This window comes from Podarcis pityusensis (genome assembly GCF_964106645.2).
Source record: "Podarcis pityusensis genome assembly, chromosome: 11".
Classification (NCBI taxonomy): Eukaryota; Metazoa; Chordata; class Lepidosauria; order Squamata; family Lacertidae; genus Podarcis; species Podarcis pityusensis.
The window spans coordinates 11,137,896-11,155,070 of NC_138036.1; the positions used below are offsets into that span (position 1 = coordinate 11,137,896).

Sequence of the window (17,175 nt, forward strand, 5' to 3'; positions counted from 1 at the left end):
CCCGCCCCCCAGGGTGTCGCTCCCTGACTCCGGCTTGCGTGCTTCATTCACTCCCGGGGCCTGCAGGAGGATCGTGGGCTTGGCAGAGGGCTTAGATGGTGGAATAGCATCACATAGCGTTGCGACGAAGAGCAGAAGGTGTCGGCAGCCACTTGCCTGGTAAACGATTTCTCACTTTTATTAAAATCTACAACCTGCGTTTCTTATGGTTGCCCTTTGTAGTTATAGTCATTTTATTTTCTTCCTGGTTGCTTTTCAGTTCAGTCCCTTTCCCTCCCGGGACCTGTCTTTTAGACTCTTAATGTACCTTTACATATATACATATACTTTTCATGTATGTGTGTGTGTTTGCTATGGGCAAATTCATAATTAAACTCCAGCTCAAGCTGGTATTACTATTATTAATAATTATTATTATATTATAATATAATAATTAAGAATAATAATAATTCATCATAGCAGTGGCCGCTGGATGGGTCACCCTGTTTCAAATGGCATTTTGAAACTTGCTTGGCAAATAGTGCTTCTCCTCAGGCCCTCTGTTGAGTGATTTAGGATGCTGATAGGATTGTGTGTCTTTAGGTAGACAGTTAAGCATCCATGCTGTGGGGTAGTGATCTCCTCAAAATAATTTGTCTTTAGAAATTAGATCAAACAGATTTTTCGTTTGGGCAGGTCGAGCCCCCTCCTGCTCAGATCCATATCCGATTTATTTTTCGCAGTCCTCTGTTTGCAAATCATTACTTCCAACAGTGGAAACCGTTTGCATTCCTGCAGGCTGCTTACTGGTATCTGGCAAGGTTCCTTGGGACAGTGCAATCTACTTGGGACAGTGTCTACGGTTTTATTTTGAAGGAAACAAACTGTCTGAAATGAAGTGTGTGTGTGTGTTATAAAAGCAAGTGAGAGCATATTTGCAAAAAACCTTCACTTTAGTGAAGACCTGTCAATAAAGAGGCAGGGCTGTGAGGGGAAGGAAACTTATCCTGAAGGGTAGCTAAACCTTCAAGCTAAAATCTGATGGTAGTTGAGCTTTAAAACTAGTCATCCTTATTGCTGCACGTCCAGCCCTTAGAGCAAAGCCATTTTGTGTGTCAGCTCTTGGCCTGAAGTGAACCTCTCTCTTCTCAACCGTAAAAGTCAGGAAGTGAAGATTTCAGACTCGGAAGCAAACATTTTCACTCTGGGTTTGATCGCAGATTTCTTTTGCAGTGACTTTGACATATGTAGAGCCAAAACGTCACTTAGAGCTTGCAGCAGCGAAGAGAGAAAGAAAAATTCCATTCTAATGGGCCATAGAAAGGAGACCAGAATAGAAATAACAAAATGTTCCTTGTAGGTTTATCACGTAAACTGCAGAAATAGCAACAACTAATTGATGGTTAATTCTTGACTCTTTTTCCTGATCCTTTCTTTGCTTGTGGTTCACTGGAATATTATTTTCCATTCCACCTTTAATTGCTGCAAATAAAGACTACTTGTGCTGTCAGCACAGCCAGAGTGAGTTTTGCTTTCTGTTGTATGAAACCATTTCCTTAGTTTGGAGGGACACACGCAGAACACAGGAATGTCTCTCCATAGCAGGTGGGCTGGTGGCTGTGGTATTTTCTATAGTGTTCAATCTGTTCCTTGTAATATGCTCAGTGGCTTACTTGCTAGAGCCACCTGCCATGTGCACATCTTTGCATGTAGAGTACTTTGGCTTCTGCCACCTGCTTATGTATTCCAGAGTACTGTAAATATCCTGTGAGATATTGCTGCAAGGAAAATTCTCTATTGTAGTATTGGGCTTGGACCTGTCAATCTTACTGCATTTTATGTGGTGGAGGGGTGTAACAAACATACCCACAGTGGCAAGTGCCTTCTCTTCAGTTTCTTTCCTAAGTCCCTGAAAATTAGTGTAAGAATAGCCATGAGGACTTAGTTGTGTGTTGTCTGTCCTCATCCTTTTCTGTTCTGTGTTATAAAATGCAAAGGTTCTTTTGCAGGCCAAATTAAGCAGCTTCTTCACAGCAGGGGTATGACGGGAGAGGTTGAAAACCCCACCCACTTCACGCACTGGTCTTCCACTTTCCTTTGCAGGTTATTGTTTATTTATTTTAAATGTGCATAACCCGCCTTTCAGAGTCAAAATCAATAGCTGAACTGCAGCAGGCCTGTTAAGAGCCTTAATCACAAGAAAGCAGCAGTGAATCGATAAGTTTTTATGGCCTTGTGTATCACGACAAAAGCAGAGTTCCACACAGCTGGAAAATGGTTCCATGTCCACAGTTTGTAAAACAAAGCACACAAAAATGCAAGGACAAACTATGTTTGATATGTGGTCTTTAAATTCCCCTGTTGTTGGGAATGGAGTGCAGCTTGTCATGGGGTGAGGTAGGTTCTCTCTTTTTTAGCATTATGAAATCCTAAGATCTAACATTAACAGGAAATAAAGTAGAGAGACAATGTTAGAGAGTCCCTTCTTAGACAATTGCATCACATACTTACATACTCCTTCATCCCTGAAAGAAGCAAACCTAAAACTTGCTTCTAGTTTGAACAAGCTGGTTGTAGATGTGTTTTGCTTGCCACAGAAGTGCCACTTTGAAGTTTCTTTTCTGTGTCTCTGTGATGCTCTCCGTTTCATACACAGGCAAAGGAATTAAATACTGTATGCCTACTTTTACTATTTACACTATTAGGAGGCTTTAACTACAGGTCTGAGGGACGCGGGTGGCGCTGTGGGTAAAACCTCAGTGCCTAGGACTTGCTGATCGTAAGGTCGGCGGTTCGAATCCCCGCGGTGGGGTGAGCTCCCGTCGTTCGGTCCCAGCTCCTGCCCAACTAGCAGTTTGAAAGCACCCCTAAGTGCAAGTAGATAAATAGGTACCGCTTTATAGTGGGAAGGTAAACGGCGTTTCCGTGTGCTGCGCTGGTGCTGGCTCGCCAGTTGCAGCTTCGTCACGCTGGCAACGTGACCCGGAAGTGTCTTCGGACGGCGCCGGCTCCCGGCCTCTTGAGCGAGATGAGCGCGCAACCCTAGAGTCGGGCACCGTACGGGCAGGGGTACCTTTACCTTTACCTTTAACTACAGGTCTAGAAACAAACTATTAAAAACGGGCATTAACGTGTTTCCAATTTTGTTGCTCTGTCTATAAAGTCAATAAGTCCGAAGTAGATTATTTAGGACCACCTGAAAATATGTGGTTGCTCACTGCACTCTGGTATATTATATATTTTTGATGTAGTCATCATTTTGAGCAAGATAATTGCATTAATATGTCTGTAACATCTAACATAAATGTCTTCACTTTTTTGCTGCGGGACAAAAATGTGAAGAATTAACTGATTCTGAAATCTAATCTGCAGAGGCAGTGTCTCTATTTGTTTGAAGCAGAGGCATAATGCATCGATCAATTTGTACCTGGAACTTGCCCAGCTTAATGAATTATAGCCTGTTTTATCTCTGCTAAAGTGGTGAGCCAATCTAGCATGAGCTGTTCTGTCTCAAGCTTATAAAAAGGTCTGGCTATTTCCACAAAAAGAGTGGACACTTAGTACTGTGATTCATCTTGCTTGTTCCAAGGAGCATAAAGTCCTTCTTTTTTAATGGTCCTCATGCCTTTGGATGAGGTCTAATCCTGTGCAAGGTCTCTGCTCTTTATTACTTTGGACTGCAGATTGGAGGCCCATGTGGTCTTTTTAAAAAAGAAAATAATCCTCCCCACAGAAAGCTAGCATGTCAGGGAGAAAGGCTCCCATATCTCCTAGTTTTCAGAATGCATGGAGTTCAGTATGCACAAGGAAATAGGTTCCCCTTCTCCTGACATGCTAGGTTTCTATATGCAAGGAAGGATTTGCATGGAGGAGTGTTCCGTTTTGTGAGGCTCCACACGGAGCCTGAAGTGGTTTGGCCAATAACATAGACTTACCATCTTAGTGTAAGGGACGCGAGTGGCGCTGTGGGTTAAACCACAGAGCCTAGGACTTGCCAATCAGAAGGTCGGCGGTTCGAATCCCCACGACGGGGTGAGCTCCCGTTGCTCGGTCCCTGCTCCTGCCAACCTAGCAGTTCCGAAGCACATCAAAGTGCAAGTAGATAAATAGGTACCGCTCCGGCGGGAAGGTAAACGGCGTTTCCGTGCGCTGCTCTGGTTTGCCAGAAGCGGCTTAGTCATGCTGGCCACATGACCCAGAAGCTGTACGCCGGCTCCCTCGGCCAGTAAAGCGAGATGAGCGCCACAACCCCAGAGTCGGTCACGACTAGACCTAATGGTCAGGGGTCCCTTTACCCTTTACCTTTACCATCTTAGTGAAGCCCTTTCCCCTCTCCTTCCAAATGGTGCCTCATTACCTGAAGCACTTTCCCCCTAGTAGTTCTGGTTCTGGAAGTTAGTTGGGTTAAGGGAGGAGGAGAAGTCTAGGGAAGGCTTAGTGCCCCCACATGCCCCCTTTCCAGTGAAAATAAAAACAGACACCTCTGCTTTATCCATGAGCAGGATCTCTCGGCATAGACCTCTCTGCTTATTCTATTTCTATGTTTAGATGGTGTATATTCTTCTCCCCATTTTATCCTCCTAACAGCAACCCTGTGAGGTAGGCTAGGCTGAGAGTCGGGGACCATCCCAAGTTCACCCAGCGAACTTCATGGCTGAGTGTGGATTTGGACCCTAGTCTCCCAGTTCCTAGCCCAGCGCTCGAACTTCTCTCCCCATTGCATACCCGCTTCCCAGCCCGTGCTTTTCGGTGGTCTGACTTTGCACTCTCCTGGAGTGTTTTTGCCTGGCTGGAATTTGCCTCTCGCTTGTCTTGATGGAGGGCATGTGTCAATGTGTGTAGGAACTAGCCAAGCTCAGATAAATAAAATTTACATCCTTGAGCTGTCCACTTCCCCCCATGCTTCGTGTAAACATTGCTTTGACTGCTTTTGAATAACTTTTTTTAAATCCAGAAGAAATGTACATTCCTTTTTTTAAAAAAATCATTTTTATTAATTTTCCAATAAAAAACATCCAATCAACATATCCAATCATAAACCAATTAAAACAAAAAACAAAAATAAAAAAGACCAAATTAGAATCCAAATTGTAATTATTAATTTTTCGGGCCTCCCCATAGTCTGGACCTCTGAAGCATATCTCCAAATCTCAGTCCTGCCTCTCCTTGTTGTTTTCATATTTTCCACATTCCGATTTTAACGCTTTAAAGTTCTCTGTCACTGGCTCTACGATTCTCAGTCATGTCAGAAATCATATATCCTTTTGTCCGTCGAATACAGCTTTATCTGTGTCTGCATATTTTTCCAACTGTCTATTTGCCAGCACAGCTTCCCCTGACTCCATTCCAGTCTGGGCTGTTGTCCAAGTCTGTTATCTGAAGTTTCATGACGCAGCAACTCCCAAGTCATTAATCCTTCCAATCTGGGATGTTATCCAAACCTTCCTTTTGAGATTTAATGACACAGTACCTTCCACATTGTTGAGTTGTTTTTATAAATTGTTGGGCAAACTGTTTGCAATATTGCAGTGTAAATAAAGTGTATTCCACAGTCATTTGACCAATTGATTGATCGTCAGAAATGTACATTCCAAGATGATACGGCTACTGCAGTGTAACATACTCTCTCGTGCCCCCGCCTTCATTTTCTTTTTTGAAAAAAATGTTAATAATAACTCCCCCTGAGTGTTAGGGGCTGGCTGGGGACGAATAATGTAAATATACCAGCTGGCTCTAATATTTATTTATTTTATGGAATTTATACACTGCTAGATTGTAAAAAATAAATAAAAATAAACCTGTAAATGGTTTACAGGAAATATAAAACAATGATTTTATCAATAAGAAATATTATTGCAAAAATCGAATATATTTAGCTATGCCTTCCCTTCCCCCCTGACAGGGACTCAAGGCAGCTTGCAGATAAAATAAGAAGAAAACAAGAATTAACAACAATAATTTGGAAAAGCTCAAACTAACAATAAACCAAAAACAGATTGAAACTCAACATCAGTGTACACTGGGTCCCACTGATGGGAAACATTTGCTCCCTAGATAAGCGCCTTTGTACAGTGCTAACGATTAGTTTGAACTGGCCGGCTGCCCTTCTGATAAGAGGTTTCCCCTCAGAAACCAACAATCGTCCGTGACTCAGAGAAATGCCGTCTTCTAGATACCAAAAATTATTAGCTGTGTGAAATCGAGACGCGTAATGCAATTAGGAAGGGGAAAGCCATTGGTGCCTCTGGTCTGATTGAGTGGAAATCACATCTGTCCAGGAAAAAAATGGGTGTGAGAACTTTTCCACATAAAATCAGGCAGGGAGCTGTAGGAAGCCGACCTCTGACTTAGCGAACCTGGGGTTGTATTCAACCAAGCCCTGCTCAGAGTAATCCCATTGAAATTAATGCACCTACTTTGTGACCTATGGGTTTACTCTGGGTAGAACTAGCATCCCAGGGTGCAGGTCCCCAGTCAGCCATCAAGATTACTGGGCGACCTTGGGCCAGCCAAAGTCTCTGAGCTACCCTACCTCACAGGATTGTTGTGAAGATAAAATGGGAAGGAGGAGAATCATGTCTGTCACCAGTTCCACAGGGCGGGTGCCACCACCGAGAAGGCCCTTTGCCTGGTTCCCTGTAACCTCACTTCTCGCAGCGAGGGAACCGCCAGAAGGCCCTCAGAACTGGACCTCAGTGTCCGGGCAGAACGATGGGGGTGAAGACGCTCCTTCAGGTATACTGGGCCGAGGCCGTTTAGGGCTTTCAAGGTCAGCACCAACACTTTGAATTGTGCTCGGAAACTGGGAGCCAATGCAGATCTCTCAGGACCGGCGTTATATGGTCTCAGCGGCCACTCCCAGTCACCAGTCTAGCTGCCGCATATGATATGATAGCCATCTTCAAATATCTCAAGGGCTGTCCTATGGAAGATGGAGCAAGCTTGTTTACTCCTGCTCTGGAGGGTAGGATTTGAACCAATGGCTTCAAGTTACAAGAAAGGAGATTTGGACTGAACAACAGGAACAACTTTCTGACAGCAAGAGCTGTCTGACAGTGGAACGGTCTCCCTCAGGAGGTGGTAGACCATAGCTGTCAAGCGTCCCTTATTTGGTGGGACAGTCCTTTATCCCAGTGCCATGTCCTGCTGCTGTCCCTTATTGATGAGGCTTCGTTTGGCTGCTGGTTGGGCTTTCTGCCTTTGGCTCGGAGGGGCTCAGAAGTTGAACATACCTGTGCCCGGAAAATCCCTTATTTTGGCTGCTGATCCCTTATTTTCGAGGCTGCTGCTCCCTTATTTTCAAATCTGTAAGTTGACAGCTATGTGGTAGACTCCCCTTCGTTGGAGGTTTTCCAGCAGAGGTTCAGTGGCCATCTGTCATGGATGCTTTAGCTGATATTCCTGCATTGCAAGGGGTTGGACTAGATGGACTCTTGGGGTCTTTCCCAACTCTATGATTCCCCCTGTCCCAGCACCATGGCTCCCTTCTGCATCCTTGGATTGCCACAATTGCACTTACTCCCTGTCCCCCCAAAATAAAAACATTGAAGGGGATTCAATCGCAGCTGTATCCCTTTTCAAATCATCGCTTCCCCCTGCATCCGTGGCTTGCCAAGTCCACATCTTTCTGATTTCCTCCTCGTCTGAACTGCTGTGGCTTTTCAACTTACCTCCTACTTACCTGTTTGCTGAGGATTCCTCCCCCAGGAAAGCTGGGCCAGTGCTTTGTGTGGAGTAAGTGACCACATTAGTGATAGTTAAGTGGTCGCCCCCACTTCTGCTTGTCCCGCTGCTCCCCCCCCCCACCGGGAAAACCTGCTGTTCACCGCTGAATCAGAATAAACATGTTATGTACTGAGTTGAATAGGATCCAAAATGCAGCAGTCTGATTGGTCCTAGAACAATAGGATTCAGAATGCAGCAGTCTGATTGGTCCGCAGGAGCCACCCAATCCAACTCCAGGTGGAAGTGAATCCGCAACCTGATTGGCCTACAGGAGAATCCCAGAATTAGCCAATCACCTGGGGCCCATTGTGTAAATAATGCACAGTGGTACCTCGGGTTACATACGCTTCAGGTTACATACGCTTCAGGTTACAGACTCTGCTAACTCAGAAATAGTGCTTCAGGTTAAGAACTTTGCTTCAGGATGAGAACAGAAATCGTGTTCCTGCGGCGTGGCGGCAGCAGGAGGCCTCCATTAGCTAAAGTAATGCTTCAGGTTAAGAACAGTTTCAGGTTAAGAACGGACCTCCGGAACGAATTAAGTACTTAACCTGAGGTACCACTGTATATAAAGCAGACATTTCGGGGAACTTCCATTTCTCACTACTATGAGCTGAATAAAGAGCATGAAATCCACACATTAATTGGTCAAAACATTAATTGGTTTTTCTGCGGATAGCAGCTTGTTCCGCTTCAGCAGTAAATAGCGGGTTTTCTAAGAGAAAACTGTGTGACAAATGAAAAACTACTTGGACTCATGCGTAGACAGCACAGGACAAGTGGGGAAAAAATCTCTTGGGCTTTGTGGGTGAGCCCTAACCTTGAAACCACTGCAAAACGTCCTTGTTTTGCCAAGCTGGTATGTGGCACACTTGACTCAACCTTGCACGCTCATATTCACACGCTCACCTGAGGCGATTAGCAGTAGCCCCTAGGTGAGCAGGGGCTTGGCAAGTGCCCTGCCCCATTTTCCCCACGCTACCTCCTTCCCCCAACTCCTGCTTGCCCCCATGGTTTAAAGCACCGGGGCAACTATTCTTACCCTTGGCAAAAAGAAATTTTAAAAAACAAACAAACCTAATGTGTGTGTTCTCCTTGTGTTGAAAAACTAAATTAAGAAATTAATTTGAAGGGCAAGTAGAAAGTCCGAATTCATTATGGTTTAATCGGCATTTATTTTAAATTATGAGTTCAAGGACAGAGTTCGGGAGAGAATAAGTAATGGCTAATTAGATTGTACCGGGGCCAGATGACACTTGTATCATATTTCATTTGTTCCTCCCCCTGCAACGGGAGAGCAATCCTGTTCCACAGGTTGCTCATTAACTGGAGACAGGTAAATTAATTTGTTGGGAGGAGTACCTTCTGTTGGCTTTATATCATGGCTAAATATATTTGAAGGTGCTTAGCCTCCTCTAATGGATGCCTGTCAATAATGCAAAGCAGAACGTAGAGGTAATTGCTGTCAAATTGGGATCTAAGGACCAGCGTTATTTGAGGTGCAACCCCCCCGTAGCAATTGACGAATCTGTCTAGAGTTGCCTTTCAGACTGTGTCCAGGGAAATCACCTTTCAGGGGGGTTTATTGGAGAACTCCGGCTGATTCACAGCTTCTTCACTGAGGCATTGCAGTGCAAAACTTCAAAGCATTAGTTAATTAGTTCCATTAAAAGCCGAGTGGCAAATAAGCTCCAAAATCTTTTTGTTGGTTGATGGGTTCTAAAAACCTTCAACCTAGCTCAAGTTCTCCTGTTTGAATTGTCTGTGTACTAATGACATCTCTTCAATAAATTGGATTTGATACAGATTTCTGCTATAGATCTTTCTCGACCGATTAATTCCAGCAGGCCAGCTGGGTTTTGTCCCCAGTCACCTAAGCGCTCTTCAGAAAGCAGCTTGTGTTTCTGTTAGCAACGAAGTTTCCGTTGCTTCTGTTGCCAGGCTGTAAATGAATAAATTTGGCCACAGGTCCCTCTGAACCAGCGTGATTCAAAAGAAAACTTCTTATTCATATTCTTTTTTACTTTGATTTGTTTTTAAAGGGCCTACGCAGCAAAGGTTTGCAGATGTGCACCAAATTTGTGATTTATAAAACAAAGTCACTTCTCTCTCCCATAATACCTGCATCTTAAAGCGGGCAGCTAAGAGAGATGGAACTCAAGGCAGACTAAAAATAAAAAGGCACAATCGGTTCCCACGTTGCTGTTGGAACTTTCCAAAGGACATTTGGAGGTTTTTACATTCCTGGCAATGGATTTTTTTTTTTTTTAAAGAGCAATTTATGGCAGTAACCTCCCCTTGTATAATAGCGACCTGAATCTTGATTTCAAAGCCGTACTTAATATAGAGAGATAAATTATTACGGTCAAAGACCAGCTCGCATAACACAATAAAAACAGCGTTCATAAAGATAAAATATACAATTAGAGCAGATTGCAGCAATAGCTCATGTGTTAAAATTGAGATATATGCATACACCCGTACAACTGAGATTTGGGCTACCATAAAAATTGACTCTGAGGCACCCCAAAGGACAACTTCAGCTTTTCCCTAATAAGCTATTTTATTCTAGAGGATGATCTGTGCCTACAAATCTGGGCGCAGAATCTGGCTACCAGCCAGGTCGTCTTGTGATCTTTGCCCAAGAGGAGAGAATTAAGTTTAGACTTTTCTGAAAGATGGGCGAGCCTCTTCAGCAAAGGGTCAGTGGTGTCTTTACAAATCTCAGCATAAAAAGGACGCCTAAAAATATATATGTTCGGGGCTTCCTATTTCCCCTAATGGGCAGGCGCAAAGTCTCTGTGTGTACAGGACTTTTCCATAGGAGCCTTCCAGTTCCGATGAGGGCAAGGCCGAGCTTCTAGCAAGAGTTAAAGCCCTTCTTGCATTTCTGGGTGCGAGGAAATAGAGATATGTTGCTGCAATGGCTACGTATCTCCCGTTTTCTATGACAGCTGGACATATAAAGGGCCCCATTACCTTCAGTAGCTTAGGGCCTCATCAAACCTTTATAACCACTTCCCCAACTCACTAGTTTATAATTGATTAACATAATGTTGTGCCTAGAACTTTGACTGCTTCCCCTGCTAATTAATCAATAACTTGAGACATGGAACAGTATGCTATTCAAAAGAGGCCTCCACCAGAATTTCATTTCATTGGTGTTTAAAATATGTTGGCATCTCGCTCCTTCCCCTGCCACATTTAATATTCTATAAAATGACCTAAGTAAACCAGATAAAATTATTCCAGGGCCCAAATGAGACCAATGAAACACCGCTTCGCCACCCCTGCTATGGCATATCAAAGAAAGCCCCCCCTTTCCCCCTGTTGAAAAATTCAGCATTTATAGGCATGTCCTCTGCTTCAAACCATGAAATGCCGGTTGCGCCCAAGCTTGCAAAACAAATACTTAAGACTCATAGATGCTGCTGCTGTTATAGTGCCTGGATAGCTCAGCTGGTTAGAGCGTGGTGCTGATAACACCAAGGTTGCAGGTTCCATCCCCGTATGGGGCAGCTGCAGAGTCGTGCACTGCAGGCGGTTGGGCGAGATGATCTTTAGGGTCCCTTCCAACTCGTAAGATTCTATTTATATTGTGCCATGCATATGATGCTTTACTAAAGTCCCTACTGCAAAGGGCTAGCAATCTTAAAATATACCCAAGGAAGCAACAGAGGAAGAATGGTAGAATGTACCCTACGTACCCCTTCCCTGAAATGGGATTGTTTCAGTTACAGGTACTTTGGTTTAGCTACAGCAGGGACGTCCCACTCCCAATAGACTGCAATCTACTCACAGTATAAAAAAAGGGCAGTGATCTACCCATTGTCGTTGAATGGACCAAAGTTCTTGAGCTTCTTTGGGTGGACCAAAGTTGTTAAGCTTCTTTTAGGAAGCCAAAGTTGTTGCTGGGCGACCAAAGATCTACCAGGATCTACCAGGAATGCACCACAATCTACCAGTAGATCACGATCTACCTGTTGGAGATGCCTGAGCTACAGTAAGAACATAATAAGAGCTCTGCTGTATCAGGCCAGTGGCCCACCTGGTCCAGCATCCTGTGGCCAACCGCAACATCCTTCTCCGCTTCTGTGCTTTCTATAGCTGACCTTCGGAAGCATTTCTGCCTCTGACCATGGAGGCTGAACATAGCCATCATGGCTCGTAGCCGTGGATTAGCCCTTGTCTTCCGTGGATTTTCCTAAGCCGTCCAAGTAGGTGTTGATCACTACATCTTGTGCGAATGAATTCCACAGGTTAGCTGTGCAGAGAAATGCCTTCTTTTGTCTATTCTGAATCTTCCAGCATTCAGCTTCATTGGACGTCTCTGAGCCTCTAGGGCAGCCTTTCTCAACCTGTGGATCCCCAGATGTTGTTGAACTACAACTCCCATCACCCCTAGCTAGCAAGGCCAGAGCTCAGGGATGGTGGGAGTTGTAGTCCAACAACACCTGGGGACCCACAGGTTGAGGACTGCTGCTCTAGGGTTATGAGAATTAAATTTGTGATTTCTGCAACTCGGCAAGCTATGGCACACGATGGACATGGGTGGCACTGTGGTCTAAACCACCGAGCCTCTTGGGCTTGTCGATCGGAAGGTCGGCGGTTTGAATCCCCGCGGCGGAGTGAGCTCCTGTTGCTCTGTCCCAGCTCCTGCCTGCCTAGCAGTTCAAAAGCACACCAGTGCGAGTAGATAAGTAGGTACCATTGTAGCGGGAAGGTAAACAGCGTTTCTGTGCGCTCTGGTTTCCATCACGGTGTCCCGCTGTGCCAGAAGCAGTTTAGTCATTCTGGCCACACGACGTGAAAAACTGTCTGTGGATAAACGCCGGCTCCCTTGGTCTGAAAAGTGAGATGAGCGCCACACCCCATAGTTGTGTTTGGCTGTACTTAACCGTCCAGGGGCCCTTTACCTGTACCTGTTTTTTTACTGTAGTCGTGCCGCACCCTCATATAGTAAAGGTAAAGGGACCCCTGACCATTAGGTCCAGTCGTGGCCGTCTCTGGGGTTGCGGCGCTCATCTCGCTTTATTGGCCGAGGAAGCCAGCGTGCAGCTTCTGGGTCATGTGGCCAGCATGACTAAGCTGCTTCTGGTGAACCAGAGCAGTGCACGGAAACGCCATTTTAGCTTCCTGCCGGAGCGGTACCTATTTATCTACTTGCACTTTGACGTGCTTTCGAACTGCTAGGTTGGCAAGAGCAGGGGCTGAACAACGGGAGCTCACCCCATTGCAGGGATTCAAACCGCCGATCTTCTGATCGGCAAGCCCTAGGCTCTGTGGTTTAACCCACAGCGCCACCCTTGTCCCTTGCACCCTCATGTACGCAGCCACAAAGTGCCAGGAGTAAAGCAAAGCACTAATGTTCCTTCCCACCCCCGTCTCTTAGCTCTTTTTCATTCCTCCAAATGGTGTCCCTGCCTTGCTTGTAGACCGAGTTGTTGTTGTTTTGAAAGGCTATATGTGTTATCTAGCCAGCATGAAAAAGCTTAACTATCCATAAAGGGTTTTCTTGTACCTCTGTGTGTTGCCAGCGTGAAACAAGACTGCCCTCTTTGTAACGTGTAACGTAATGTTTTCTTTCTCCAGGCAAACCATACAGAATGTTCTCCCGATTAAGAATAGCTTCCGCTCCCTGCGTGTTGGCATGTCGCAGAGTACATACAAAAGAAAAAGGGAAGGTCTTGATGCTGAACCCGAGAACAAATAAGGTCGGTCGCATGGAATGTCTTTCACGTCTGTTCTTGAATTGCTATCTGTGCTGTGGATCTTACCCAGAGCTAAAAGTGTCTGCAAGAGCAGGGGGGGAGGGGGTTATTGTGCTGAGACTCGTAGCCTACACCCTCAAAAGAAAAGACCAAGGCTGGTGCAATTCTTACCCACAATTACCTGGGAGTAAACTCCATTGAATTCAGTAGGATTGACTTCTGAGTAGGTGTGGTTCAGATTGGGTCTTAAATGAGATAGAAGCCTTACTTTAAGCAAAGCCTGAATGACCACATCTAACTTTGCATATCTTTATTACCGGTAGTTTGAATGGAAGGGCGACAACGTAGAGAATCACAACAAATCTTCCTCTTGTAATATGAGTACAGTGGTACCTCGGGTTAAGTACTTAATTTGTCCCAGAGGTCCGTTCTTAACCTGAAACTGTTCTTAACCTGAAGCACCACTTTAGCTAATGGGGCCTCCTGCTCCTGCTGCTCCGCCGGAGCACAATTTCTGTTCTCATACTGAAGCAAAGTGCTTAACCTGAAGCACTATTTCTGGGTTACTGGAGTCTGTAACCTGAAGCGTATGTAACCTGAACCGTATGTAACCCGAGGTACCACTGTACAGTCGTGCTGTGGCTCCCGAACGCCTTGGGAGTCGGAAGTTCTGGCTCCCAAATGATCAAAAATCGGAAGTGAGTGTTCCGTTTTTTGAACTTTTTTTTGGAAGCCGAACGTCTGCCATGGCTTCCGCTATTGTTTCCGGTGCGCCTGCGCAATTGAGAACCAATTGGAAGCCGCACCTTGGTTTCCGAACTTTTCAGAAGTCGAACGGACTTCCGGAACGGATTCCATTCGACTTCCTAGGTACGAGTACAGTGGTACCTCGGGTTACATACGCTTCAGGTTACATACTCTTCAGGTTACAGACTCTGCTAACCCAGAAATAGTGCTTCAGGTTAAGAACTTTGCTTCAGGATGAGAACAGAAATCATGCTCTGGTGGCGCGGCAGCAGCAGGAGGCCCCATTAGCTAAAGTGGTGCTTCAGGTTAAGAACAGTTTCAGGTTAAGTACGGACCTCCAGAACAAATTAAGTACTTAACCCGAGGTACCACTGTATAATACTGGTGGTGGTACTGCATTGTGCTTGTGTTGGTGCAGTGTCATGGAATACTTAACTGATCGGGAAACACAGCAGTTTGCAGTCCTTCTTCCATAAGGGAAGGAGCCATTGTCAGTGTGGCTGGGATAAAAACTTGTCACGTGGCAGGTGCAGGGCTGGTAGGGAAAGCACAGGGAACTGGTCAGCTAGAGGATAGAGGAATCTAGTGACAAGGAATGGCACAGGGAGAACTGAGACGAGAAGAAGAAGCTGTGGGAGAATGAATCTTGAGAGAAAGGGTAGAGAAGAGGAAAAGTTTGCATCAGAGAAGAGGTTCATCCCATGTGGTTTAAGATTAGCACTTACTAAGAGGGAGGGAATTGGGTTATTTAAGGTAAGTAACTTTTAAAGCAGGCCTTTTCTCAACAACACTCTCCACATACTTTTGGTCTACTGCAAAGTTCCTAACTAATGAATGGAAAGTAACAAGAAGTGGGGTGGGTGCTGGGTGTCTGCTAAATACGGGGCTCATTTCCTTGAAAACTCAGTGGTTCTTGGCTAAATTTGACTTTCAGAAGAATGTCACCTGGCTGCCTTATTGCCAGCCCAGAGCCAAGAGAGGAGTAATAGGTATTGGCAATAGGTTTGGGTGTCAGCTGCCCCAACTGACCCACTGTCCCCTTTCCAAAGTGTCTTACCACAAAACTTGTGGCCCTCTAGTTAGCTGATCTCCAACCTATAGCCTGCTCTACAATGGGTCACAGCCGCAACACTACAATGGTACAAGTATATGGTGTTCGTTTAAAAGTGGATCCCCAAATGCGTGTTTGATCTAAAGGTGGCTCTCACTTCTGAAAAGGTTTCTTGAGATGTCATTGGGACTGCAGCTCCCATCATCCTTGACCATTGGCTGTGCTCGCTGAGGCTCATGGGAGTTGGAGTCCAACGACATTTGGAGGGTCACAGGGGAGGTAGGGCAGGATGCAGCTCTGACAGACTGATCTCTTCCCCCCACGCCAAAAAAAGAGTTACGATTCTGTTGACAGGAAGAATAAGAAGCAATTCCGTGTGACAAGAAGATAGGAGTGATGAACCCCGAGGTCACTGCTGGGTTTATTGTTCAATCCGGCAGTTTTTATTGAGGCTGAGTCATAAGAGGATTAAGAATGAAGTCGAGACAGATAGCTGTCAAAAGGCATAGCTGGGGATGCTGAGAGGGAATAGGCTCTGGAAAATAAAAGTGCTAAATAATGGCTGCCTGGTTCTCTTCTGCCCCCTCCCCCCAAAAAAGGACCCTTGCCCATTTCAACAATAATATTTTAATATTTATTATTTCTTAAACAGATGTTTGTTCAGCATCTGGATAAGCCCTAAGTAGGCCATATTGAAGCTCAATCTTCTGAAAAAGGAGGGCCTCTGAACACTATTTCAAATCTCTGAAGAGACTGAACAAGATGCCATCTGAGATTAGTGACCCCGACTTTCCTTCAAAAAACAATATCCTTCATTACTCTCCAAGCCTCTTCATCCTTGGCAGATTAAAATTGAGGAAACTATGGGCCCTGTTAGCTCAATAAGATGTCAGGCTCACTGAGATTCAGCTTTGCTAAAAAAAATAAAACCCAACTAGATGGTACTGAGAATTGCCAAGAATTGTTTTGGCTTGTTGAATTAGATTAGTGTTGGTATAATAATAATAATAATAATAATAATAATAATAATAATCTATTATTTATTATTTATACCCCGCCCATCTGGCTGGGCTTCCCCAGCCACTCTGGGTGGCTTCCAACAAAACACTAAAATACAGTAATGCATCAAACATTAAAAGCTTCCCTAAACTAGAACAGGGGTGCTTGTTTTTATTTTCCTTAGCATTCTTATGATGAAGGAAATCTTAAGAGTAGGGCCGCGGATACTGGTTGCTAGGAAACAAGAGTGAGAGGGGCCTGTTTCGCTCATGTCCTGCTTGTGGTCTCCTGGACTAAATAGAATCCTGGACTAGCGCTAGGCGAGATCAGACTTTCAACATCAAGATGTATCACCAGCCAAACATTGCAATATGTATCCCCAGCCAACACATTGCAGTGTTGAAAAGCAGAGGGAGGAACGAGCAGCATCGGCCCTGGCCCTGCAAGGCGCCAGGGTGAAACCGCCTCAGCTCCCTTGGCGGGTGCTGGTGCTTAGCTGTCAACCGTCCCGTTTTTGGCGGGAAAGTCCCATATCCCAGCGCGGTGTCTCGCTGCTGTCCGTTATTGATGGTGTCCCTTAAATTTCCCGGGTTTCAAAGGAAGCAGCTCCTCTCCCTCCCTCCCTGCCGGCCAGGGAGGAGGGAGGCTCCAACTGTGTTGCTTGGCTGCGTTGCTCACCCAATAAGGAGTCTAAGAACGACTGGGGGGTGGAGCTTGCATGCCTTGTGCCGATCAAATCGGCCGTGTTGCTTGGGGACTCACCTTTGCTCAGTGCTTCCCAGCGGAGAGGTGACGGTGGTTTCCCTTGCTGCATCCCCTTTGCCAGGTTGCTGTGCTATGGGAACCACCGCTTGAGGCTTCGTTTGGCTGCTGGCTGGGCTTTCTGCCTTTGGGTCGGAGGGGCTCAGAAGTTGAGCATACCTGTGCTCTGAAAAATCCCTTATTTTGGCTTCTGATCCCTTA

The 17,175-nt window shown here is 45.3% G+C and overlaps 1 protein-coding gene across 1 annotated transcript in view; it reads left to right on the plus strand.

The window, feature by feature from the left end:
• Positions 1 to 17,175, plus strand: part of ME2 (malic enzyme 2) — a 39,979-nt gene continuing 22,804 nt past the window's right edge. Inside the window, exons 1-2 of the mRNA XM_080973509.1 lie at positions 1 to 159; positions 13,297 to 13,418. Coding sequence (XP_080829635.1) covers positions 13,311 to 13,418 — 108 coding nt within the window. The 5' untranslated portion in view covers positions 1 to 159; positions 13,297 to 13,310. The remainder of the gene's footprint in view (positions 160 to 13,296; positions 13,419 to 17,175) is intronic.